At 38.2% G+C, this 18632-nt stretch overlaps 1 protein-coding gene across 1 annotated transcript in view; it reads left to right on the top strand.

Annotated features, from left to right (window-relative positions):
• Trap1 (TNF receptor associated protein 1) overlaps positions 1-18632 on the top strand; it is a 42586-nt gene that overhangs the window by 7488 nt on the left and 16466 nt on the right. The window contains exons 5-10 of the mRNA XM_076172452.1: positions 844-953; positions 1118-1354; positions 3593-3706; positions 4359-4544; positions 13197-13399; positions 17222-17363. Coding sequence (XP_076028567.1) covers positions 844-953; positions 1118-1354; positions 3593-3706; positions 4359-4544; positions 13197-13399; positions 17222-17363 — 992 coding nt within the window. The remainder of the gene's footprint in view (positions 1-843; positions 954-1117; positions 1355-3592; positions 3707-4358; positions 4545-13196; positions 13400-17221; positions 17364-18632) is intronic.

The following is an 18632-nucleotide window of genomic DNA, read 5'->3' as shown; positions in this document are numbered from 1 at the left end:
TTTGTTACCTACTTTAAGTCTATTACAAATTCTTTAAGTCTATTACAAATTCGGGGATGACCCGTCATCCGGGAGGTGCTCAGATGAGAGGGAGGGTGGGAGGGGTGTGGAGTGTATTTAGGGATGAAATGGGTGGGAGTGTTTTTATGCCTTTCCCTTTTTGGCTACCTCCCTTGGAAGGGGGAAAAAGCCTTGGTATATGTATGAATGTATGTACAAATTCTTTGACTCTGCCTCTGTTTATTGCTGTCAAAATACTTTTATGATTCCAGTTCTCACCGTTTATCATTCCACCATGATGTATGGATTATTGCAACTGCTGATATTGATGAAACTGAATAAAAACTAATTAATACATATTATTGTTTAGTTCAGCTTTGGTTCATAATTTTGTAAATTACCTATGGAGAGAAATTATCATTATATCAGTTTTACATACATACATACATACATATACTAAGGCTTTTTCCCCCTTACTAGGGAGGTAGCCAAAAAGGAAAAGGCATAAAATCATTCCCACCCATTCCATTCCTGAAAACACTCCACACCCCTCCACCCTCCCTCCCATCTTAGCACCTCTCAGTTTTAATGAGAGAAAATCAGTCTACCAATTGGCCAACTTGAGTCCATTACTGAACAAATGCCTCTCTTATACTATTACATGACTTGCACAACTGTGCCAGTCTCTGCTATGTTACTCCTGCAAACTTCTCAATTTCTCCTCTTGTAGGACCACCATATACAGGTACCCATCATTGGTCCCCATCCTTTAGTTATACAAGACAAGTCTTTACATGCCCATAATTATTTACATGTACCTGAATTTGTTCCTTGTGTTTTCAGGTGTGGCAAGTACAGTGTAGTGGAATGTGAGGGTGTGGAACCTGGCACAAAGATTGTTTGCCACCTTAAACTTGATGATCGTGAATATGCAGATGAACAGACCATTAAAAGTAGTGTTTCAGAAACATGTTCTTGTATTTGATGAGCACATATCACTGCTTATCTGTGGTATATTGACTTTATGTAATGGTTGATACTCTGATATATTTGCATTATACTTAATCTGTCATAGTGAGTACTAAAAAGAAATGAAATAATTATTTCCTTTGAACAGATGTGATCAAGAAATACAGCAGCTTTGTAGGGTCACCAGTTGAGGTTAATGGAGAACAGGTCAACAATATCCAGCCACTCTGGTTGATGGAGCCAAAGGAAGTGACTGCAGAACAGCATGATGAATTTTATCGTTATGTTGGTGGTTCATATGACAAGCCTCGGTTTACTTTGCATTATCGAACAGATGCTCCACTTAGTATACGGGCAGTACTCTACTTTCCTGAGGGGAAGCCAGGTATGTAAAAACAATTGAGAAGCAGTTGATAGTCTTGGTAAAAGAAGAAAACGGGGACTGATAACTCATTCATGAGATTGTGGATGGATGAAAGGATTATGTGGCCTGAGAAGATGTTCTCATCTACTCCATGATTTAAAGAATGAAAGAAGAAGGGAAGAGGAGGGGTGGGAGTATATTCATCATGTAATGAAACACTGGGTATAGACCAGCTTCAGTTGTTGGGTCCTACTGTAGGAATGTTGTTCCATACTTCATAACCTTTGACTAATGCAGTATGGTAGGTAACAGGAATGACCCCTTATTCACACAGTGTTGAGATGGGAGAGCCATTAGATGGGATTTAATCTGTATGCAGTGGGAATGTGCTATGACATGACAACACCCAATATAAGGGGTTAAGAGCTTCTGTTTTTTATTTTGTATATGGGAAGAACAAGTTGAGAACAGGGCTTCCAAAAAGTATATGGAAAGTAGAAGCAGATTTAGTGATCTTGAGAGGAAGATTAGATTGAGGAGGATGGACAGTGTGAAGGGGTCCTTGGGTGCATAAGGAATGTCTGTTGAGCAGGGTAGAAAGTGCAGAAAATAGTCATGTATGGAGGAAGATTGTAAATGGAAGAAGGATGAAGTGACCAGAAGGGATGTTTTCATGTGCTCTGTAAAGTATTTGTAGTGGAATGAGGAAGGGTGTTGCCATACAATGAAGTGGTGGTGATATCACCTCTGGCTGTCTGGCCCTGTTACAGAAGTGCCATGCTATGCTACACTGCTTTTGACTCCAGCAATGTCACAGGGGACAGATATGACCCTTCATCTATGAAGGCAGAAATGGGAGGGATATTAAATGGGTTTTACTGCTTATGAAGTGGGTGTGTAATGATCTCTGTTAAAACTACAACATCCACATTTGTTTCCCTTCCCCTAGGGGAGACGTACATACAGAAACCAAAATCCTCCCAATAGAACATCTTATGAAAATCACAGGAACAGAATTCTTTGCCAGAACCCATAACAACACACTTTTCACACTACATCTCACATATACCACCAACAAAACACACACACAAAAAAATACACCAGCAGCATACTACTCAAATATGTACCAAAAACTACCACACAAAACAATATGTGCCAGCCACAGGAGGGAAGGGCTTCTTGTGGTGGTTTGGACTCCAGCTCTTGGGGGGGGGGGGGTCCCATATCATAGACATTGCCACTTTCTATGAGGGATTTGTGAGAAAACCCTGTTCTAGCCATGGTGTTCCTCAGGGAGACAGGACTGCTTGGCCAGACAGTCTAGGGAACAACAACAACAACAACAACCACACAGAAACACATTCACACCCAGATAACAAAACATACCCTTCAAGGAGAGCATCAAATTCTATACTCCAACAAGAACTCCCAGATATAAGCCCCACAGAGAAAACCCTTCCACACCTGACAAGAATCACACTGGTATGCCTGCATTCTGGACACCATCCAGCATTAAGACACAGAATAGGCTTGGCCACAGACTCAGACTGCCCCATATGCTACCACCACACAGAAGAAAGAGAACACTTCTTATTACAATACCCCATACATACCCCAGTCAACAACATAATATCTCTTCTCTAAGTAATTTATGGTCCTGATCAGAGGCTATTGCCAATTTCCTGGAGGCTGCGGAGCTTCTGCAGGAGAGACGGCAGTGGATTGATTTATTTATTTATCCTTTCCCCTTACATAGTGCATGCACCAGTACATTTCATTTACCCAGATGCACACTGAATACTTAGTCATGAGAACGTATGTGTTTAAGGATTTAGGAGTATGTTCTAACTGATTTTGGATGCTGTTGAATGCTCTTCTCTAGTGAATTGGTCCTGCCTGGGGGCTGTTGCCAATTTTCTGAAGGCCACGGGTCTTCTGCAGAGAGACCAGGGGCAACAGATTAATTAATTGAATGCTGACTCTTGGACAAGGTGCAGGGATGACCCGTCATCCAGAAGGTGCTAAGATAAGAGGGAGGGTGGAGGGGTGTGGAGTGTATTTAGGGATGGAATGGGTGGGAATGATTTTATGCCTTTTCCTTTTTGGCTACCTCCCTAGTAAGGGGGAAAAAGCCTTGGTATATGTATGTATGTATGACTCTTGGGGTTTCAAACGGTTTATATTTTACCTCTAGATATAGTAGTTTGGTCTTCTGAGCCTCCAACAAAAAGACTGTATTCATTTTATAATTATTTTCAGGTTTGTTTGACTTGAACCGAGATGCAAGCACTGGTGTTTCCTTGTATTGTCGCAGGGTTTTGATCATGAATAAATCAGAAAACATCCTGCCAAAGTGGCTTCGATTTGTTAAAGGTAAGAGAAACCTGTAAACAAGTGCATGGTTGGAACAGTGAAGTTTTCTTTAGCTGCATATTTTGAAAGAAAAGGCTCTTTTTTTTTCTTTCTCATTCTCTTGCTTTCTCTCTTTCTCTTTCTATCTTTATCTTTTTCTCTCTATCTGCCTCTTTCATTCCCTTTTTCTCTTTCTTTTTATCCTTTTTTTTTTAATCTGTCTCACCCTTTTCTCACACTCTTTCTCTCTCACTCTTTTTCTTTCACACTCTTTCTCACTCTTTCTCACTCACTTTCCCTCTCACTTTCTTTCTCTCTCACTTTCTTTCTCTCTCACTCACTCTCTCTCTCACACTCTCTCTCTCTCACACTCTCTCACACACTCTCTCTCACACACTCTCTCTCACACACTCTCTCTCTCACACTCTCTCTCTCACACTCTCTCTCTCTCTCACACACTCTCTCTCTCTCCCTCCCTCCCTCCCTCCCTCTCTCCCTCCCTCCCTCTCTCCCTCTCTCTCCCCCTCAATAAATGTTCATGGACATGTAAACCAGTGAGATTTCTTGGTAAATATATTACATTAACAGTAGGTAGAAATGAGATATAATAATAAAGTACTTTTTCCTCAGAGAAAATGGTAATGGGTTTATTCTATATAACTTTCTCCCAAAGGTGTTGTGGATAGTGAGGACATTCCCTTGAATTTGAGTCGAGAGCTTCTTCAAGATTCTGCATTAATTAGAAGGTTACGAACAGTTATACAGAATAGGGTGATTCGCTTTTTGCTGGATAAGTCTCGTAAAGAACCAGAAAGCTATGCTAAGTTCTTCACAGATTATGGAATCTTTATAAAGGAAGGTAAGTAATGTGAAAACAAGCATAAAGATGTCAGTCTGCTTCAGGCATTTATTTATTTTACTGAAAGTCATGCTCATCATTATTGTCATTCTCACCAAGTTTCATTGCAGTTTGTCAATAGATACTGTACTTACAAAATAAAAACCTCATTTTATTGTGCAAAAATAATCAATATTCAAACTGCTAGTAGGTGCCAACCATTTGAACTTATGCATTGACTTTTTTTTTTTTTTTTTTTTTTTTTTCTCTTAGAAAGTATTGGGCATGGTTGTAATCATCAGTGTACTAAACATGTGTAGGTTCAGTGGTTTTATTTTACTCTACTAATATATTTACCCCCACAGAATGTTTTAGATATTTATAACTTAAATCTTTCTAGAAACTTGAATATTCGACACATAATAAAAACCAGTCTTAAAAATGTAAAACAAAATTTCATCTTCCATATATAAAAGAATAATGCAAATAGACCAAAAATTGTCAGAGCAGTTTTACTTTGATATTATTTTAAAGAGAAAAAAATAGAGAAAATAGGCTTCAAAGTTTACCTTGAGGTATTTACACTCCAAACATCAGTGTAACAGGTATTATTGGTGAAATATGCAGATAAATTGTTTAATAATTCATTATTCAAGTAAATCAAAGCACTCAAAGTGTTTCTAAAGGAAGAGATTGATAGCCCTTTACTGGTAAAGGGCTGCCAGTCTCTCTCCTCTTCATGCTTCCTGTTTTACTGCCTGATTTTCTCCCCTTCTTTGCTGCAACCCCCTTCTATTTCAATAGTCTAGGCATTTTGAATACTTGCAAGTGTTTGTAGGCTGTAGGAAACCAAGTAGAAGTAAAGAAATCATATGCATAGTCATTATAAGCACAGCTATGTGGACCATGTTTGTGTCCCTACTCATGTTGTGGCAGGAACTGATGCACTCTCCCTCCTCTCTCTCACACACACACTTTTGTCGGATGGACGGCGAGGATTAGAGTTCTGAAGAAAAAGTTAAATTTTCGTGGGCCTCAACGCAAAGGAAGTACCTATTGTATTTACAGGGAAGGGGATAATTTGTGGTGTCGTGGGAAAGTGAGGAAAAAGGAGAAGGGGAGGGATTACTGAGGGAAATGGAAGGAAATGAGGAAGGGGAGGACTTGGTCCAAGAGGCCAGACGTCTTGTAAACAAATGAAGGACCAATGATTCTGGTGATGGGATTAACAAAATTGTAAAGATTAGATATATAGATAAGAGCAGCACAATGGAAGGTGAGGATAATAATTTCCAGGGATTTAATGAGGGTGGGGGGATACCAACCTCCCCCGATTGACAAGACTAGAGGAGAAACTTGATATGATCGAACATTGGGAAGACAGGTTCGGTAACATAACCAACATTGCGCAGAGTTGAAAAGTTGGAAGAACTAGAGAAGGCGAACAAAAATTTAACTAATGAAATAGAAGAATTAAAAAGATAGTTAAAAGAAGTAAAAGAGGAGAATGAAGAATTAAAGAGGAATAAAGACAGTAAAGAGGCCATAGTAAAAGAAGCACAGGGTTGGAAAAAATCCAAGAAAACAGTAAAGTTGCATTTACTGACATAATTAAACAGCAAATGAAAGAACAAACTGAAGACTCAGTTATCAAAGTGATGAGACAGAATATGGTAAGAGACTTAGCAGATAAAAAGAAATGTATAATTATATTAGGAATGGAAGAGAAACATAATGTAGATAGAACTTCAAGAATCAGTGAGGAAAAAGAAAAAGTAAGCAGCTTACTAGAATAATGAAACAAATCGAACAGATGTTTAGGCTCGTAAAATATAGTACAGATAAGACCACACCAATTAACCACTTCAGTACGGGACTTAAATCTCGCGGGCAGCAGCCAATGCCAGCCGTACGACGTGTTGTAATAATACTCGCATCATAAAATATAGTCACCGCTTATATCGATCATTCTCTCTTTCACCCGCGAATTTTGAAAACCACGGAGAATGGGATTCAGGGCACATTTGGAAGAATGTAAAAACACAGGAGCGACTACAATAAATATAATCAAGACGCCGATATGGCAGCGTCGCGAATCAACTTGCTCCTCATGACGCCTACGTAGGCGGCACCGTATGGAAGGGGTTAAGATTAAATTCAGGTCACAAACAACAGCAGAGAATATCTTAGCAAAAACAGGGAAGCTAGCAGCAAGTGAACAATATAAAAAGGTATGGATAAAAAGAGAAATGAATAAAGAGGAAAGAGAGGAAGAAAAAATGAAAAGGAAAGAAGCTAAAGAAAAAAACGAGACCAGAACGGAGTCAGAAAAAGAAGAATTCTACTGGAGAGTAGTGAATATGAAATTGAGGAAATGGACCATAACAGAGAGAAACAAAAAAGAAACAGAGAATACAATGGAAATAACAGAAAGTTAAGAGTGTCCTACACAAATATAGATGGATTAATAACAGGACTGAATGAACTGAACGAGTATCTGAAGGAAAAAGAACTGGACATAATGGGAATTGTAGAGACAAAATTAAAAGGTCCACTACCACCCAACAGCATAGGACACAATGCATATAATTATTGGATTAGAAACAGAGATAAAACAAGGGGGTGGAGTTATGTTCCTGACTAAGAAAGATATAAACGTGAAGAGTGTCACATATGGAAAGAATAGAGTAGAGATGATTATGATAGAAGTAGAAGACAGAGATAAGAAGAGCAGAAATTTTGTAATAAACTACATGCCCCCAAAAACAGCCTCATGGGAAGAGAGTGAACATAAAAGTATGTTAGAAGACACAAGAATAACATTAAACAAGATAATGGAAGATGGAGGAAAAATAGTTATGATGGGCGACTTTTATTGCAAAGAAATCTGCTGGGAAGAGATGACCGTAAAGGCTGGAGAAGACTCATGGGGAAATGTTCTACTTGAGATGATTATTGACCACACAATGACACAATGGATTCAGGAGAACACTAGGTATAGAAATGAAGAAGAACCATCAAGACTAGACCTAATAATCACATCAGAACCTGAAGTAGTGGAAAAGATAGAATACCAGGCACCAGTAAGTAAAAGTGACCACATATTGATAGAACTAGAACTAAATTAGGAAAAATACATGAAAAGAAATGAACAATATAGAAAAAGAAGATTGATGTATGAAAAAACAAATTTTGATCAAATAAGAGAATTCTTTCAAAATTAAAACTGGGAAAGAATACACAAAGAAGATACAACAGTAGAAGAGAAATGGAATATTTTGACAAAAATTTATAAAAATAAAAAAAAGGAGTGGAAAAGTATGTCCCAAGACAAAAACAAGAAAAAGAATATATAAAGTGCTGGTACAACAAAAGTTGTAGGGAGTTAAAAGACAAAAGAGACAAAGCTTGGACCAAATGGAAGAAATACAAAAGACCTGAAAAATGGAAAATATATACTTGTTATAGAAATGAATATGTACAAGCGTGCAGAGAGGAAAAGAGAAAATATGAAAAAGATGTCATAGAAAAATGTAAAGATCAACCAAAACTATTTTACAGATTTGTAAACAACAAACTGAAAAACAAACAAGATTTGGAGAAATTAAGACAAGGAGGAGTTGAATACACCGAGGAAATAGAAATGGCAGAAATTATGAACACGCATTTCAAATCGGTGTTTACAAGGGAGAACATACAACCTGGAGATATCGAATGGGACGAGAAAGTCCCCCTATGAAAGAAATAGAAGTAACAAAGAACGAAATAATGAAACGCTTGAGTAATCTTGATGTCAGAAAATCGCATGGACCAGATGAAATAGAAAATGGATTTTGAAAGAATGCAAGAATGAACTGGCAGACAAAATACCTATATACAAAGGAGGAAATAAAGAGGACCCTACAAACTATAAACCAGTCTCTCTAACAAGTACAATAGCAAAAATTTGTGAAAGAATTATCAAAAGTAGATGGGTAAAGTATTTAGAAAAAAACAACGTACTAAATCCAAGGTAGTTTGGATTCAGACAAGGATGGTCATGTGTCACCAATTTAATATGTTTCTATTCAAGGCTAATAGATATAATACAAGAAAGAGATGGATGGGCTGATTGTGCATTTCTAGACCTAAAAAAAGCTTTTGACAAAGTACCACATAAGAAGTTGCTTAAGAAATTAGAAACTGAAGGAGGAATACATGGCAAACTGCTTAAATGGATGGAAGAGTTTTTGCAAGAAAGAAAAATGTGAGTAGTGATAAGAGACAAACATTCTAACTGGGATGAAGTAATAAGCAGTGTTCCCCAAGGAACAGTTTTGGCCCCAATAATGTTTGCTACATATATTAATGATATGGACAAAGAAATTGAAAATTACATGAGCTTCTTTGCAGATGATGCAAAACTGTTAAAAAAAGTGAACACGGAAGAAGATTGTGAGTCACTACAGAGTGATCTCAATAAAGTATGGGAATGAGAGTAGTGATAAGAGACAAACATTCTAACTGGGATGAAGTAATAAGCAGTGTTCCCCAAGGAACAGTTTTGGCCCCAATAATGTTTGCTACATATATTAATGATATGGACAAAGAAATTGAAAATTACATGAGCTTCTTTGCAGATGACGCAAAACTGTTAAAAAAAGTGAACACGGAAGAAGATTGTGAATCACTACAGAGTGATCTCAATAAAGTATGGGAATGGAGTAGGAAGTGGGAGATGGAGTTCAATACCAAAAAGTGTAGTATAATGGAATTTGGAAAAAGCACAAAAAAGAATAACAGGATCATATAAATTGGGAGAAGAAGGAATAAAAAAAAAGTAGAAAATGAGAAGGACCTGGGAGTCATTATTATGAATAATATGTCACCTGAGAAACATATAAACAAGATTTTTGGAGAAACTTATAATTTAATAAGAACAATCAAAGTGGCATTTACATACCTGGATGAAGAAATGGTGAAGAAAATATTAATCACTTTGATAAGACCAAGATTGGAATATGCAGCAACGATGTGGTTACCAAGTACAAAAAAATGTATAACAAAACTAGAAAGAATACAAAGAGCAATTACAAAATTGGTACCAAAACTCTCAAAACTATCATATGAAGAGAGACTAACAAAACTTGAGCTACAGACACTAGAGCAGAGAAGAGAGAGGAGATATGATAACTATTTACAGAATCATGAAAGGCATAGAAATTATTGATAGAGAGGATCTAATAAAATGGGATGAAAGAAATACAAGAGGACACGGAAAGAAAATCAAGAAAGACAGCTATAGAAGAGATCTGAAAAAGAATAGCTTTCCTCACAGAGTAATAGACATTTGGAACAAGTTAGATGAGAAAGTGGTGTGTGCAAAAACAATAAATGAATTTAAAAATAGTTTAGATAAAATGAGATATAAAGATGGGACACCACGAGCATAGCTCCCCTTCCCATAAAATACAACTACCGTAGGTAAATACAACTAGGTAAATACACACACACACCTCTTGGTATGTAGATAGATAGACCTCTATAAAGTGAACTGACATCTTTAATATTTTGAATTGGACCTTGATAATCTGGACTCCATAAAGATGTAATGTCTTTTTTTTTTTTTCTTCTTCTTCTTCTTCTTCATCTTCTTTCTTCTTCTTTTCTTTCTTCTCACACACACACACATTTTGAATATACTTATAGTTGTAGTTTGGGCTGTATCACCCAAGGTATTCCATCAGTTGGTTGTTTTTTGGCATTCTTTATTTTTTTATTATTATTATTATTTTTTAATAAGGGCAATTATCTATATCAAACCAAGAGGTCTCTATAAATTTTATATACTCCCTTTAATGACCTGAACACTACTATTTAGTTATCTTTCTTCATCCCTATTATCTGAAGGCTTGGAACCAATTTGGTTGATGTTCTCTGTATTCTCTTGATCTTAAGGGGTGGGTGTGTGCCTTGGTTGACCACCACCTTATAAAGGAAAAAGAAACTTTTTTTTTTTTTTTTTTTTATGTAAATATATCAATACTAGAGTAGATGTGGAGTTCCAGGAAATAAATTGTAGTGGAGAGGTGATGGTGATGTGTCTAGAGAGTTGATAATAGCAAATACAGTGTTTAGGAAGAAAGGGAAGCATGAGTACACATGTGAGAGGGTAGTGGATGGAAGGGTGTTAGATAGGGCTTTAATGGACTATATAGTGGTAACCAGGAGAAGAGTTTTGGATATACAAGTTCTAAGGGGATAGAGTGGAGGAATATCAGATAATTTTTGCTGCATGGTAAGTTTAGAGTGGAGGATAGATGGAGAAAGAGGAAAAGGACAGAAGGTAGGGAGGTGCTTAGAGTAAACTGCTTATAATGAGAAAGAAAAGGAAAAGGAGTACAAGAAGCTGAGAGAAGAGTGGGAGGGAGTGGAGGATAGAGTAGAACTAGGAGTGGAGGAGGGATGGGGGTGTTTGAAGGAGGGAGTTGCAAGGTGTGCAAAGGTGGTGTGTAGAATAAGAGGACAGGAGGAAATAAAAGGAAGGGTAGTAAGTGGTGGTATGATGAAGCAAAGAAAGTTGTAGAAGAGAAGAAACGAGCATTTACAGATTGGTTACAAAATAGGATGAGAGAATCATATAAGTACAAAGAAAAGAGAAGTAAAGCATAAAGGAGGTAAAGAGGAGAGCAGATGTGAAATGAGGGAAGTGTATGACAAAGTTTTGAAGATAATGAAAAGATATTTTGGAAGAAAATTAAGAGAGGGAAAGGAGGTGCATCAAGTAGAGAAGAAAAGATAAAAGATGCAGATGGAGAGATGATAATGGAAGAGACAGTGGTAAGAGGAAGATGGGTAGAGTATTTTAGGGGATTGCTAAATGTGAGGGATAGGGAAAAGTAGTTGCAGTGGGAAACGCTAAGAAAATGACAAGTGATGAATGAGGAAAATGGAGGAGAAATAAGGAAAGATAAGGTGAAAGCAGTTATTAAGATGATGAGAGCAGGTATGGCACCTAGGTTAGATGAGTGTCATGCGGAGTGTGTAAAAAAGGGAGGCACAGTGATGGTGGACTAGTTGGTGAGGTTGTTTAATGTTTGTCTAAAAGAGGGTAGAGTGCCAGAGGACTGGAGGAGTGCTTGTATAGTTCCACTTCACAAGGGAAAAAGAGACAAGTGTGAGTGTAGTTGGGAAGGCTTATGTGAGGGTTTTGATTGAGAGGATTAGAAGAGGAACAGAGGGAGTAATTGGTGAGGAACAGTTTGGTTGTATGACAGGTAGGGGTTGCATGGATCAGATTTTTGTGGTAAGGCAGATGTGTGAGAAAGCTTTAGGAAAAGGTAAGGATGTATTTTGGGCCTTTATGGATTTGGAAAGGGCTTATGACAGGGTACACAGGAAGGCACTGTGGGAGGTATTGCAGATATATGGGATAGGAGGAAAACTGTTAAGAGCAATCAAGCGTTTTTACAAGAGTAGCCTGTGTTAGAAATGGAGAGAGTGAGTGGTTTGAGGTAAAGGCGAGACTTCGCCAGGGATGTGTCATGTCCTCTTGGCTGTTCAATTTATACATGGATGTGGTGGTGCAAGAGTAATGAGCCAGGAAATGGAGATGGTTAAAAGAAATGGAGAAAAATGGGAGATAAGCCAGTTGTTGTTTGCTGATGATGCTGTGCTTCTAGGAGGATCAGAGGAGGGATTAAAGAAGCTAGTGACAGAGTTTGGGAAAGAAGGAAATTGAAGATAAATGTGGGTAAAAGTAAGATGATGAGATATACAAATGGAGAATATGGCAGCAAATTGGAAATGAGTATTGAGGCAGAGAGACTGTAGGAAGTGGATAGATTTAGATACTTGGGTGTGAATGCGATGGGAAAGGGAGGAGTGGAGGTGCAGGTAGAATGTAGATTGAAAGAAGCAAGTGATTGCCTCGGAGGATTCAAAAGTGTAACGAGAAATAGACATTTGGGAATGGATGTTAAGAGGAGATTGTGTGATGGAGTGATTGCACTGACAGCACTGTATGGGGCAGAAACATAGAACATAAAAGAGGAAGAGTTTAAATGTGTTTGAGATGAAATGCCTGAGATGTATGGTAAGGGTTATTAGGCTGGATAGAGTAAGAAATGAGGAGATCGGGGTTGGAAAGGGAGTCAAGAGATAAGGTTAATGAAAGAGTATTGGTATGGTTTGGACACGTGGAAAGAATGAATGAAGAAAGATTAGTAAAAGAGGTGTGGAAGGCAGAGGTGGAAAGTGAACATAAGGGGACAACCAAGGATGAGATGGATGGATTGGGAAAGAGGGGAATGTCTGTTGAGGAAGGAAGGGAGATGACAGAAGATAGGGGTGAGTGGAGATGGGATTTCTCCCCATTTTCTCTTTTTCTGCATAAGGGAACAGAGAGGGGGGGGTTGATGATTAAATGAAGCAGCTTGCTGTGGATGTGCTGTGTCTTGCTATATTGCTTCTGATCCAGGGCAGTGGGGGAGATGCAGGATTGACACATCATCTAGAAGGAGCTAGGAAAAGAAGGAGTGAGGAGTAGTGAATGGGAGTGGAGTATGTGGGGATGAAATGGGTGGGAGAGAATTTATGTCTTTGACTGGCTACCTCCCTTGTAAGGGGGAAAAAACTGTTGGTATGTGTAAGTATATTTTATTTCACCATTGTCTATATTATCTTACTTTCCAGGTATAATAACTGCCCAGGAACAGGTGGAGAAAGAAGAAATGGCAAAGTTAGTCCATTATGAATCTTCCAAGACTAAACCAGGAGAATTTGTTTCGATTCCTGAGTATGTTAACCGTATGGGTCCTGGGCAGAAGGAAATCTACTATTTAGCAGCTCCATCCAGGGAATTAGCAGAATCTTCTCCATATTTTGAGGCCATGAAGGTAATTCCTCTATTGTAGAGATAGGTACGAACTTTCAGTGTTATGTTGACAGTTACTGGGTACAACTTCATATGGGTGATTGACTATATAAGTTTTATGGAGGCAGTAATTGAGGGACTGGAGCATTCTTTTTATGATTAGTGATAGATCCCATCTCTGAGGAGAATATTGAACTATTTTAACCTTTACTACCCCTCCTTTCCTTTACCTTCCTTGCATCTCTCCTTTACTGCCTTTGTGACTATTTGAAGTGATATTGTCTCCAAGGATGGAAGCACCAATGATCATAAGTGAAACAGATAACTGTGTATATGATAAGTTCATGGTATTGTTTGTGAGTGTCTTCGACTTGAGAGAAACAAAGCTTGATAGATGTGTGTGTATATAATGTAGATTGAATGTGTGGGGCTTTGGTTAAAAGGGGAATGTCTGTTGAGCAGGGAAGGGAGAGGGCAAGTGATAGGTGTGAGATGAAAACAATTGTGAATGGATGATAAATTTATGCAGCCCAAAGAGATTTCTCCCAGTCTTCTCTATTTTCTGTATGAGGGGGACAAGGAGGGAGGGTCACCAATTACCGGTAAGTAAGTGATGGGATAAACCAGGTTCAGATGCTGGGCCCTCCTGTGGAGATGCTGTGTCTTGCTCCACTGCTTCTAACTCAGGTATTGGGTGGGAGGTAGGGATGGCCTTTCATTCATGAAGAACTGAGATAAAAAGGAAAACAAATGGATGTGGGATGAGTGTTGGTTGGATGGATGGCTTGTTTAGCTTCTTTTGTTTTCATTAAAAAAGTTATACTTTTGTGTATTAGTGTTGTTAGTTCACCTTTGTGCTGTGTTTTATCTTCTGGTTGTAGTGTAGTCTGTGAATGTAGTAAGTGTGGCCAGTAGAGATAGCTTGGTTTCTTGTACAAATGGAATATGTATGGTGTGTTTGTGTGAATATTGCTGCAGTTCTGTGTTTGCAATACTGTTTATGTTTATTTTTAATGTGTTAGTGTGTGCATAGTAATAGGGTGTTTTTGGGTATGGGTTTTGGTGTGTGGTGGCTGCAGGTCTAGTTGGTTGAGACTTGGTGTTTGTGAGTATGGTACATGTTCAAAAGACCCAGTATATGTATACATAGCATTGGATTGATGTGCATTTACCTAATTGTAGTTTACAGGTAAGGAGCAACATTTGTTGGGTCCTGTCACTTATTCTCTAATTTTTTTTATCATAACTAGCCTCAAATTCATGTACAGTTTCAACTTGATTTCCAATTATCATATTTTGATTTGAACTCTTGTATTGTTTGAGCTTGGGCTATATCACTTCCTAAGTTATTCCAAGTATTTATGCATCTATATGGAGAATGTATTTCTTCACATCCTTTAGACATGTGGTCTTTGTTAATTTGCTCCCATGATTTTATGCCTTTTCCTTTTTGGCTACCTCCCTTGTAAGGGGGAAAAAACCTTAGTATATGTATGTATGTATGATCTCTTAAAGCCCTCCCATCTTTAATCAGGAGATCTCTTCTGTCAATGCAATATATCCCCTTTGGTGACCTGAATACTGTAATCATATCACCTCTTTCTCTTCAGTCTTTCAAAGTTGGCAGATCCAGTGCTTTTAGTCTTTGCTCGTATGGTTTCTCTAACAAGATGGGGACCAGTTTGGTTGCTGCCCTTTGTATTCTCTCGATCTTGCTCATATCCTTCACTGTGTAGGGATCACACCATTAACGCATATTCCAGTCTTGGATGGATTAAGGTTTCAATTATTTATTTATCATCTCTTCATCCTGACCCAGGACAGTGGACAGGGTGCAGGGATGACCCGTCATCTAGGAGGTGCTAAGATGAGAGTGAGGGTGGAGGGGTGTGTAGTGTTTTTGGGGATGAAATGGGTGGGAATGTTTTTGTGCCTTGTCCTTTTTGGCTACCCCCCTGGTAAGGGGAAAAAAAAGCCTTGGTATATGATGATGATGATGATGATGATGATCTCTTCATCCATGTAATGAAATGTCACTTTGATCTGCAGTAATCCATGTCTCTCCCACAATCCTGCTGATATGTCTGTCACATGACAGATTGTCTTTTATCAACACTCCCAAATGTTTTATCTCTTTTGCTTTTGTAATTGGTTCATTTCCCAAGGAATATTTTAAGGGTGGTCTTTTGCCACTAAGTTTGTTTTAGTGTCACTGGCTGGAAAGTGTGGGAAGGTGTACTGGCTTCATGTGAAAAAAAGTTTTGTGAGAATAGGTTGAAAACAAGTTAGAGATTAAATGAATGGATGTATTCTGAGGGGATGGAGAGAAGACAGTTGCCAATTTAATGAAGTGGCCTTCCTGTGGATATGCTGTGTCTTGTGACACTGTTTCTGACCCAGGGCAGTGGGCAAGATGCAGGGATGACCCATCATCCAGGAGGTGCCAAGATAAGGAGGGAAGAGGGTGGAGGGGAGTGGAGTATGTTAGGGATGGAATGGGTGGGAGTGGTTTTTAGGTCATTGTTTTTTTGGCTACCTCCCTTATAGGGAAAAAAAAAAAGCCTTTGGTATATGTATGTATGTATGTGTATTCTGGGCCTGCTTTAGAGACCATGTACCAGCTCATCAAGGCTGTACCTCCAGGTGGAGATGGGTGTTGATGGGTTGCATTTGCAGAGCATTAAAGTGAAACTATGCTCTCACATCTCAGTAACATCTCCATGGGGAGGTGTAACTATTCAACAGTAAGGATATACATAAGTATATTTGGTCCTGGATGACTGGTGAAAGGATACTTAAAAGAACATTAATGCATTATATAATGGTGCCCATGAGGATGAATGGAAGATTTCTAGATGTGAATTTGTTAAAAGTAGTGAGTAGGCATAGTGCTACATTGTTTCTGACCCAGGGCAGTGGGCAAGATGCAGGGATGATATGTCATCCAGGAGGAGCCAAGATAAGAGGGAAGGAGGGGGGTCAAAGGGAGTGGAGTATGTGAGGATGGAATGGGTGGGAGTGGACTTTATGCCTTTGTATTCTGCTACCTCCCTTGTGATGGGGAAAAAGCCATTGGTATATGTATGTATGTAGGAGTAGTGGGATATTTGGTCATCATCTCATGGAAAGAAGATCAAGAGTAGATGTGAGATGAGTAAGATTTACTATTTTGTTGGGAATAGTTATTATTCTCAAGGAGAAACTGCTATCGCACTGAAGAAGCCCAGTCATAGATGTGGTATAGGAAAGATTGAAGGAGGGCAGTAGAATGGAGGTATAGTAAAAGTTAAAAGTGATCAGCATTCATTAAAGAATGCCAAGTGAGTTGGTCCATAGGGACTTCACTTAAGTCCCAAAATTATTGGCTATGTAAAACATACAGTCAATACCCCATATGAGATGAGTAAGAAGGGCGGAGAGGGGAAATGCCAGGTGAAACCGAGAGATTTATTGAATGTAATGAAAGAGAGGGGGGAAGTGGAGAACAAAAAGAATGCATGTGTTGAAAGGAGGAAGTATTAAAGTGGATACAGATTATGCATAAACCTATTCAATTCTACTTTTCCTTGTCATATTGCCCACACTTCAACATCACTGTTTTTACACACCTTTCTTAGTTTAATGGTGGTCAGGGGTACAGTGTTACCAAAGGCTTTTCATGGGATGCAGACCTTATGTTTTGTGTTAGCTTTAGTTCAAGTGAATTGAGGAAACTTTGATAGCTATCTAACATTTATTCAGAATACTTTTTTCACCAGCCCACAAACTCATTTGGCTCTCTCACACCATTCACCTGCTTATAGTATAAAGCCTGTTTCTATATTGCTTATTTTAATTATTTCAGAAAAGAGATGTGGAAGTATTATTCTGCTTTGAGAATTATGATGAAGTGGTTTTGATGCAGTTGAGGCAGTTTGCAGACAAAAATATTGTTTCTGTGGAAAAAGAAATGAGGCAGGATAAAGATTCAGTGGACTTTGACACAGGTAACAAAGCTAAATCTGTTATTCATGATTTTGGTTAGTATTAGTTGTACAAATATGTTAAGATCTTTTTTTCTGAAGGATCTTGCTGATTTTTTCTGTGTGATATCTAGGTCTGAGGAAACCTTCGCAGCATGAGTTTTATTCAGATCTGACGAGTAGTTTTTTATTTTTTAATAAAAAACGTAAAAAATACCATATTTTTGGGCTTTCAAATCCTATCTCCTTTTACAATTTTTATTCGATGTCTTTCATTTTACAGCAAAAGAATCTTCTACATATATAAAAAAACAAAATAGAAAGCTTTTTTTAATATCTTTGTTTAACGCCGCAGAAATTTTTTTTTATAGAAAAAAACGCAAAATTTTAACTTTGACACGTTATTAAAAAAAATTATTTAACATATGCAAAAAAACTCTCTATTTCATTTGTTGTCATTTATCTAGCTATTAATAGAGACCTCATATGCAAAAATCGGTTGAAAATTGAGGAAGGAGATAGACTTTGAGTATCAAAAACTTAAATTTTTCAGAAATGAGTGTTAAAGATTTTTTTTTCCTTAGTTTGACTAAATTTTACATTGGACCTCCTAAGACCCATTGAAAACAGGTTCCATTGTATTTTCATGATGATTTTGCATCTTTCAAGTAACTCAGGCACTTTGTACCCTCCTACAGTGTAGGATATTATTCACTCAAAGTGAGGGTCTCATAAGCCGCCACCTCACTCTTTGTCGCAAAGTTTGAGTTCTTGGTCTAGAATGACCCAGCAAGGTAGTCTGATTGCTGGGATTCAGCTCTCTTTCTTTTCTTGGGTTTCCTGTCTGGTGTTGGAACAGGCTCTTGCTACATCAGGGACATCACTGTGAGGTTTGAGACTCTAAACCCAAGGTGTTGCAACAAAGAGGCATCCTTGTAGCCACTTGTTAGCAAACAGTTGTTTGCGAAGAGACAACTTGTCTGATATAGGTGTAGAGGACAGAGGATCAGGTGCTGAGGATGTGGATGTAAATGGAAGGGAGAGAGCTGCTGGAGGGAGTACTAGTGGTGGTGGCAGAGGTGGTGATAACAAAGTTGATGCTGGGGTTCTTTCTTTCTCCCCTTGAGTTGCTAATATAGACGTTCTTATCTTCTGCAAGTGTGCCTTTTGTTTGGATAGCTTAGGCATGGCTAATATCTTCAAATATCTCTTCACTGAAAAATAAATGCGAATTTCACACGGCAAATTAGTGAATGTGGCAAGCTAACGTGTACATGTCCTTTACTTTGTAAG

Source organism: Oratosquilla oratoria, chromosome 33 (assembly GCF_046742065.1).
Source record: "Oratosquilla oratoria isolate Oo_2021 chromosome 33, ASM4674206v1, whole genome shotgun sequence".
Lineage (NCBI taxonomy): Eukaryota > Metazoa > Arthropoda > Malacostraca > Stomatopoda > Squillidae > Oratosquilla > Oratosquilla oratoria.
This window is presented reverse-complemented; position numbering and strand designations above follow the sequence as displayed.